This window comes from Salminus brasiliensis, chromosome 24 (assembly GCF_030463535.1).
Source record: "Salminus brasiliensis chromosome 24, fSalBra1.hap2, whole genome shotgun sequence".
NCBI classification, from domain to species: Eukaryota; Metazoa; Chordata; class Actinopteri; order Characiformes; family Bryconidae; genus Salminus; species Salminus brasiliensis.
This window is the reverse complement of record NC_132901.1, coordinates 246945-256120: the sequence shown is the minus strand read 5'-3', so window position 1 is coordinate 256120 and position 9176 is coordinate 246945. Positions and strand designations below refer to the sequence as shown.

General features: G+C 47.7%; 1 protein-coding gene across 1 annotated transcript in view; it reads left to right on the top strand.

The window, feature by feature from the left end:
* hgsnat (heparan-alpha-glucosaminide N-acetyltransferase) overlaps positions 1–8915 on the top strand; it is an 11312-nt gene extending 2397 nt beyond the window's left edge. The window contains 18 exon segments of the mRNA XM_072670218.1: positions 432–547; positions 800–936; positions 1066–1184; positions 1435–1504; positions 2206–2275; positions 2546–2643; positions 2797–2873; positions 3034–3064; positions 3387–3547; positions 4247–4362; positions 4715–4836; positions 6021–6147; positions 7267–7353; positions 7534–7611; positions 7690–7760; positions 8400–8460; positions 8462–8513; positions 8638–8915. Of these exon segments, the coding sequence (XP_072526319.1) occupies positions 432–547; positions 800–936; positions 1066–1184; positions 1435–1504; positions 2206–2275; positions 2546–2643; positions 2797–2873; positions 3034–3064; positions 3387–3547; positions 4247–4362; positions 4715–4836; positions 6021–6147; positions 7267–7353; positions 7534–7611; positions 7690–7760; positions 8400–8460; positions 8462–8513; positions 8638–8819 (1775 nt within the window). The 3' untranslated portion in view covers positions 8820–8915.
* Positions 8916–9176: the final 261 nt, after the last annotated feature.

Sequence of the window (9176 nt, the reverse complement as noted above, 5' to 3'; positions counted from 1 at the left end):
TGGGCTTTGCCACACTGACCCTGCCGACGCCGGTGATGTGCTGCCCTCTCTAAGGCCGGCCTGCGGTTGGGTGAAGGGCTGGTTGGTTGTTGGTCCCAACGCAGGATTGGCCGGGGGACCTTTAAGACTGAACTATGTAAATGAGCTATGTTCTGATTGGCTGGCATGTGTTCTTTCATTTAGAAAACATTTAAGCCCTCTGTAATTTCTGTGAGACAATGGGTGGGGCTTTGTGACTGTAGTAAGAGAATGGGCGGGGCTTTGCGACTCATGGGAGAATGGGTGGGGCTTTGCGACTTTGGAGAGAGAATGGGCGGGGCTTTGCGACTTCAGTGAGAGTTGGGTGGGGCTGTTAGCCGTCGGGGTTATGAATAGCCCACAGGTGAAGCTGAGTAGCCCTGTCGTGACGGTGCGATGCTCTTTCCCTACAGCCTCCAGACCTCGTCGGAAGACCGCGGCTCTGAAGATGGACGAGGCGGCCCTGTCCGTGATCAATGAGTTCCAGAGCGAGATGCTGCTGTCCGTCATGTCTGACCACTGCTTCCAGGTGAGATTGGCTCCATGCTGCCTAATAATGGCAGGTGTGGGCTAGTAGAGGGGTATAAAGACCCCCAGCATTGAGCTGTGGAGCAGTGGAAGAACTGTGTTTTCTGGAATGATGGTGAAGAAAGGAATGAGCAGGTGTCCCAATACTTTTGTCCATATTATATATATATATTATCTCTACTGCTAATCGGTGTGGTCTTTTAGGAGGAGCAGCTGACTGCCTGTTTGTCTAACCAGTGTTGTTTTCTTCCAGTGTTTGCCGCAGCCTGTGGGACTGGTACCAGCTGGGTCTGGGCCAGGAGCGCCCACCACAGTGGGCTTCACTGTGAGCACCCAGCATGCGCTCACACTGCAGCTCAACACGACTCCGGACAACACGGAGCTGTGCAGGTGAGCTGCTCGGGCGGCACCCGTCTGGACATGGTTTTACTGGCGTGTATGAGCAGTTACTGAGCTCAGAACCTAAACGTGATCCTCATAACACTGAATAATCAGCTGACCCTTCCACCCTGCTGCTAGGATGCATTTCCACTTTGGGGAGCGTGGGAACTACTCCCTGTGGGTGAAGGACCTGAAGGACCCCTCGGTGGCCAACTGCACCATGGTCACTGACTCTGAGCCCGTTAACAGCTTCCTGCGTGAGTATCAGCACCGGAGCGAGGCCCCGGCTATGGCCAGAATAGGCTAACTTGCCCCACCACACTCCATTAGCATGATCAGTTTATCGAGCGGCCAGTGCCTGTTGCCAGAAACGCTCTTGATGGTAATGAGCTATGCTTGGGTCAGCTATTTGGAGATGCAAGGTATTTGTTATATTCGTACATATGTGTATATAAATCTGATCTCACTAATGACTGCCTCTGTGTTTGTTTGTGTGTTTGTTTTTAGCCATCCTGCTTGCTTTCCTCGTGTTTGCCAGTTTGTACGTGTTGGCTGCCATCTGGAACTCAGTCAGGGGGTAAGATCACGTCTGAATCCCGTCTGATCGCTGTAATCCAGCATCTGTGGAAATCAGAAAGTTAGAGATTTATCTAATCCGATTCGAGCTAGAGTTCGTAGCTGCCACTAGTTTACTCTGCTCGTTTCGGGGCTGACTGCTCAGGCCGGTGCTTTCGAGGGCTGACGGCTGAGGCCGATGGTTGTGGGATTAGCAGGGAAACGGATGTACTCCAAAACAAGGTTCCAGTGAGATCCACTGAATCAGAGCAGTGGTCTGTCGTCATGGGTAAGATTTGAGAAGTTGGGAACGGCTGAACGCTGAAGGCTTTAAAGCAGCTCTCTAGATTACTGAGGGTTTTGGAACCACAGCTGCCCAAAAGCAGGTCGAATGGCTTATTAAAGAAGCTCTGCAGCGCTGCGGTACAACAGAGTGGTACAAAATAAGCCCACTTCTCCTTCTGGTCTCCTCATATTTCATTCATAGCTTCTCTGGTCTTGTGATGTTTTATTTCTGCTTTCTTGGAGGCAAGCAGCTTCTCAACTCCACCAAACAAAACTACAAAGGATTGTAAAGCAGTTTGTTCCCGGACGCTCTCAGTAGGGCTTCTGTTGCTCTGGGGGAAACATGCATGCCTGTTTTCTATTTATTTATTTATGTATTTATTTACTTGTTTATTTATTTGTTTATTTTTCCCTCTCTCGCTTTCTATCTCTCTTCAGGCTTGAGGCTGTGAACAATCTCCTCCAGCGTTTGGGAAGCACCATGGAGGCCGAAAGACTCATCAACTCTGTGAGAAACTTTTTCAGGGTTCTGGACTGGGGGGTGGAGGCTGGCGATGTCGGGACTGGAGGGGTGGAGGCTGATTGTTCCGGGACTTGGGGTCGAGGCTGACGGTTCCAGGACTGCGGGTGGCGGCTGACTGTTTCGGAACTGGGGGGTTGGGGGTTACTGTGTCAGGACTGGGGGTGGAGGTTGACGGTTCTGGGACTGGGGGGGGTCAAAGCTGAGGATTTTGGGACTGTGTTACATATAAAAGTGTGTGTGTGTGTGTATGTATAGGAGCTTGGCTCTCCCAGCAGGCTGGTGGAGGCCTCAGCTGAGTCGATTATTCCAACCACTGCCAGGAGAAGACTTCGCTCTCTCGACACATTCAGGGGGTATGTGTGTGTGTGTGTGTCCGAGGACATCCCTGTGTAACATTTATCTTATAATTAGTTCTGCTTAAGGGGACGACCTGCAGGAGAGAGGTGGATGAATAGTGGTGGAGGTGGAGGTGGTGGTGTAGTAGTAATGCAGTGGTTCTCCTGCAGCCTGGCTCTGGTGGTGATGGTGTTTGTGAATTACGGAGGAGGACGCTACTGGTTCTTCAGACACGAGAGCTGGAACGGTGAGGAATCCACACCCTTATACCCCACCAGTTAGCACTGGAGCTTCGGAGCTCCAGACAGTTACTGAAGTGTCGCTTTAATGAAGTCGAGGGAATGAACAGCAGGGTTTAGGCTTCAGTCTTCAGTAGAACTAAACGCCTCCTCTGTTTCCCTGTTTAGGACTCACTGTGGCCGACCTGGTCTTCCCCTGGTGAGTGTGAAGTCTGCTCTGAGGAAGTGTGTGTTCTGCTTTTAAACCCACACACACACACACACACCCTTTTTACTGTGATGGAACACTGTAGTGAAACCCCCTGCCTCAGCGGTTTCCCCAGCATGTGATCTTACAGTGTGGTCAGTGGTATTGACAGTGATGCTGGTGGGAAGGGGTATATTGAACTGGGTAAACTGGGACTATATTAAATACTTTACTGGTGGTGTTTTATTTATATATTTATTTCTGGTTTGTATTGTTAATTAATCAAATGCTGAGAATTCCTCTCTTAATGAACTCAGTCCGTCTCCGTCTCCAGGTTTGTGTTCATCATGGGTACGTCCATTTCTCTGTCTGTGAGCGGCGCTGTGTGCCAAGGGGTGAAGCGCTCGCGTTTGCTGGGGAAAATCTGCTGGAGGAGTGTTCAGCTCTTCATCATCGGAGTCTTCATCATCAACCCCAACTACTGCCAGGGGCCATGTGAGTTCCCCAGAGAAGAAGCCACTCAAGATCAACTAAAAAGCTGCAAGCTTATACACGTATTAATCTCAAGACTTATTCAGTATCTACTGTAAATGATTCAGTATGTATTATGAATGATTCAGTATGTATTATGAATGATTCAGTATGTATTATGAATGAATTATTCAGTATCTACTATGAATTATTCGGTATCCACTATGAATGATTCAGTATCTACTATTAATTATTCGGTATCCACTATGAATGATTCAGTATCTATGATGAATGATTCAGTATCTATGATGAATGATTCGGTATCCACTATGAATTACTCAGTATCCACTATGAATGATTCAGTATCTATGATGAATGATTCAGTATCTATGATGAATGATTCGGTATCCACTATGAATGATTCGGTATCCACTATGAATGATTCGGTATCCACTATGAATGATTCGGTATCTATGATGAATGATTCAGTATCTATGATGAATGATTCGGTATCCACTATGAATTACTCAGTATCCACTATGAATGATTCAGTATCTATGATGAATGATTCAGTATCCACTATGATGAATGATTCGGTATCTGCTACGAATGATGAGTGAGCATGTTTAAAATGATAGATTGACTGTGTTGGATCCTGATGAAATACCCAGTGCTGAGTGTGTGTGTGTGTGTGTGTGTGTGTGTGTGTGTGTGTATCTACAGTATCCTGGAACTCCCTGCGTATTCCTGGCGTATTGCAGCGTCTGGCCTTCACATATCTGGTCGTGGCAGTGTTGGACTTGTTGGTGGTCAGAGTCCGTCAGGACAGTTCACTTACGGTCAGTAACACTGATTCAACTGAACACACACACACACACACACACACACACACTTGGAGCGCACAGAAATATGAAAGATGTTTCTCATTAACATATTTGCAAATCACCTTCCTTAATCTGCCCTCATTTACATGTACGTTTCTGGCAGATGTTTCAACAGTTTACCGACAACTGGAAAGTATTTTCACTATGAGTCGTTCAGTATACGTTTTTTTAGTATGTGCACAGCACCCCCTGCTGACCAGCGATTAATGTCACAGAATAATAAAATCACACAGACTGTAATACACTAGTCTGCTCAGCTCTGCTGCTGTGTGTGTTTTCTGGTGTGATCTCATACCGACACCCTCAGGATGTCTGGTGGTACCCTGTCCACGATGTCCTCCTCTACTGGCCCGCGTGGTTGTGTGTAGTCGCCATGGAAACCCTGGGGCTGTGCCTGACCTTCCTGCTGCCCATCCCTGGCTGTCCGAGGTGAGTTAGGAAGTTACTGTAACTGCTCTTAGAGCTGCAGAGGGGGACCTGCTCCAAAAGATTAAGATTAATTTAAAAAAAAAGCTAGACAGACTTTCACAGACGTTGCCATGGCAGTGCAATCGTCCCCATGGCAACAAGAACAAGAATTTATTTATTTATTTATTTTGAGCTTTTATTTTCTGGCAGAGGTTTGCCGTTCAGTGCAGATATTGAAGTGCCTGCTGCTGTGTTTGTAATGCTGCTTGTAAATCACTCTCTATGTTTTGGTGCCCCCTACTGGCCTGGCATGCATATGAAGAGTCAAGCACTGCCCCCAACACTAGGAGCATGCAGGCACATCGTGTAAAGCCAGCTGCCGCCGATGCAGCATCGCTAGGTGGCCCAGACTGAACTGCTAACCTCCGTTTCCAGCTAAACGAGCCGAAGCGGGACGGGAGGCCGAGGAAGAAGCGAAGAGCCTCTAATTATAGCGCCGCCACTTTAACAGGAGCGGCTCCTCGTTCCTCTCATCTGCCTGAATTTGCCTGAATTTCCATGAACATGAATTTTTCCAGCCGGCTCCCTCGTCCTCGGGATGAATAAAACATGCGGCTCGTTAGCCATGCAAATCAGACGCCGCAAGTCCTGTCCTCCCCTCTGTTCAAACAGCATTCCTAAACTCGGACCGGAGCTGCCTAATTAAAGCTGGGTAAATTAGCCCTCCGTCTGAGATAACGACGTAGTGCTGAGACTTTTGTTTGTGGACACCTCCTCTAACGAATGCATTCAGCTACTTTAACCTGATGTGCAAATGCCCTGTAAAGAAGTACTGCCAATAGAATAGGACTCTCTGGAGCAGATCAACATCATGACCCTATTGGCTCCATGCTGCCTAATAATGCCAGGCGTGGGCTAGAGGGGTATAAAGCCCCCCAGCATTGAGGAGCTGTGGTGGAGGAGTTGGGGATCACTAACGCTCTTGCTGCTGAATGCAATCAAATCCTCACAGCAATATTCCTCTAAATTGTCATCTACTTAGCAACACCCTAGCAACCACAAACCAACACTCTAGCATCCACCTGGCAACAAACTATCAACCCATTCTGCCTACAGCTTTTTAGAACCACCCATTCAGCCTTTCAAACCTGGTGGAGGGATCTGCAGTCGTAAAACCGTGTGGTGTTGCTGTGTCTGTCCTACAGTGGCTATTTGGGTCCGGGGGGAATTGGAGACTTTGGTCAGTATCCGAACTGCACCGGAGGAGCTGCGGGTCATATCGACCGCTGGCTGCTGGGAGAGAACCACATTTACCAAACACCTTCATCACGGGTACGTCCAGATCATATGATCATTATAGAGCGCCCCCTATGCTTCCTGTAGTGTATTACTGTCTGTCAGAATGAGCGTGTGGATCATATGATCATTATAGAGCGCCCCCTACGCTTCCTGTAGTGTATTACAGTCTGTCAGAATGAGCGTGTGGATCATATGAACATTATAGAGCATTATAGAGCGCCCCCTACGCTTCCTGTAGTGTATTACAGTCTGTCAGAATGAGCGTGTGGATCATATGAACATTATAGAGCATTATAGAGCGCCCCCTACGCTTCCTGTAGTGTATTACAGTCTGTCAGAATGAGCGTGTGGATCATATGATCATTATAGAGCATTATAGAGCGCCCCCTACGCTTCCTGTAGTGTATTACAGTCTGTCAGAATGAGCGTGTGGATCATATGATCATTATAGAGCATTATAGAGCGCCCCCTACGCTTCCTGTAGTGTATTACAGTCTGTCATAATGAGCGTGTGGATCATATGAGCATTATAGAGCATTATAGAGCGCCCCCTACGCTTCCTGTAGTGTATTACAGTCTGTCAGAATGAGCGTGTGGATCATATGATCATTATAGAGCATTATAGAGCGCCCCCTACGCTTCCTGTAGTGTATTACAGTCTGTCAGAATGAGCGTGTGGATCATATGAACATTATAGAGCATTATAGAGCGCCCCCTACGCTTCCTGTAGTGTATTACAGTCTGTCAGAATGAGCGTGTGGATCATATGAACATTATAGAGCATTATAGAGCGCCCCCTACGCTTCCTGTAGTGTATTACAGTCTGTCAGAATGAGCGTGTGGATCATATGATCATTATAGAGCATTATAGAGCGCCCCCTACGCTTCCTGTAGTGTATTACAGTCTGTCAGAATGAGCGTGTGGATCATATGATCATTATAGAGCATTATAGAGCGCCCCCTACGCTTCCTGTAGTGTATTACAGTCTGTCATAATGAGCGTGTGGATCATATGAGCATTATAGAGCATTATAGAGCGCCCCCTACGCTTCCTGTAGTGTATTACAGTCTGTCAGAATGAGCGTGTGGATCATATGAACATTATAGAGTATTATAAAGCTCTCTCTCTCCCCCTCTCTCTCTCTCTCTCAGGTTGTATATCAGACCATCGTACCCTTTGACCCTGAGGGAGTGCTGGGCAGTATTAACTCGGTACTGATGGGGTTCCTCGGCCTGCAGGTCAGACCTTCTCCACTGCATCACCAGCTCTGTTCACACCCTCCCCCTCTCTCTGTTACCGAGCCCTTCTGTTTTCAAGCAAACAGCTAATCTAATTATAACAATTAGCGTTGATGTGTGTGTGTGTGTGTGTGTGTGTGTGTGTGTGTGTGTGTGTGTGTGTGTGTGTGTGTGTTTCAGGCAGGAAAAATTCTGCTGCACTACAGAGATCAGCCGAAACAGATCATGACCCGTTTCCTTGTGTGGTCATTTCTCCTGGTACGTAAACACACATTCTCTTTCTTTGCTGAGTGTAAACTGTGTGTTAACGGTGGTCTCGTGTTGTGTGTTGTGTAGGGGATTGTCTCTGCTGTTCTGACCAAGTGCTCCAGACATCACGGCTACATCCCCATCAACAAGAACCTGTGGTAACTTTCTCATACACACACACACACACACACACAAAACTACATCAAAAACAATAATAATCATCATAGCCGTTATATATTAACTGTTGTACACTACTTGTCCAAATGTTTGTGGACACCCCTTCTAACTTGTGCATTCAGCTAGTTTAAGCTGCACCCATTGCTGACACAGATGTGCAAATGCACCCACAGCTTGTCTAGTCCCTGTAGAGAAGAAGTACTGCCAATAGAATAGGACTCTCTGGAGCAGATCAACATCATGACCCTATTGGCTCCATGCTGCCTAATAATGCCAGGCGTGGGCTAGAGGGGTATAAAGCCCCCCAGCATTGAGGAGCTGTGGAGCAGTGGAGGAACTGTGCTCTCTGGAATGATGGTGGAGGAGCTCCATCCAGTACTTTTGGATGGATCAGGTCCAAGATAACGCTCTTGTCACTGAACGCAATCAAATCCTTACAGCAATGCTCTGCTGCTCCAGAATCTAGTAGAAAGTCTTCTTCTCTGGACAGTAGAGACAGTTACTCCAACAGAAGCAGGATCAGCTCTTTAATTCCCTTGATTTCAGAAGAAGCAGTGAATGAGCAGGTGTCCCAATACTTTTGTCCATATATAAGTGGTTATATCTGTGTGTGGATGCAGGTCTCTGTCCTATGTCACCACTCTCAGCTGCTTTGCCTTTATCATCCTGCTGGTGTTCTACTACAACAGTGGACGTGAAGAGCTGGTGGTCCGGAGCTCCGTTCTTCTACCCAGGTGAGCCCACCTCTACGGCCCGGCACATTACCCGTATAGCAAGCGAGCACCATGATGAGCCTTCACTGTGGCGGCCACATCTTGACCACCGTAGATGGGTTGAGTTCTGTCCCCTGTGTTGCAGGTATGAACTCCATCCTGGTGTACGTGGGTCACGAGGTGTTCGAGAACTACTTTCCTTTCCGCTGGAAAATGGCCAACAGCCAGTCGCACGCCGAGCACCTGGCGCAGAACCTGCTGGCCACGTCCATATGGGTCCTGATCTCCTACATCCTCTACAGGAAGAAGATCTTCTGGAAGATCTGAAGGCTCTCTCTTTCGGGATGGAGTTTCCTCTACAGATTATTCAGACGTGTAACGAAGCGAAGCCACAAACTTCAACATCAGGATGTGGAGCTGCCACCAGGATGGAGGTCAGGTGGACTCCCTTAGGGGTTCAGCAGCAATTAAATGGAAAAGCTCAGATGAGGACGATGCGGTTGGGAACAGCAGGTTTTGGGTCGGCATTAGAGACAGACGATAGGTCTAATAAACTCCCGTTCTGATATTACTGGAAGATTATTCAGCCTGCATCCACACACCTCACACACTTCTTCTGCTCAGTTCTGGATTCTGGAAATGGTCTTCAGAAATCGAGAAGATCGAGCAGAACCGGCTGCAGGT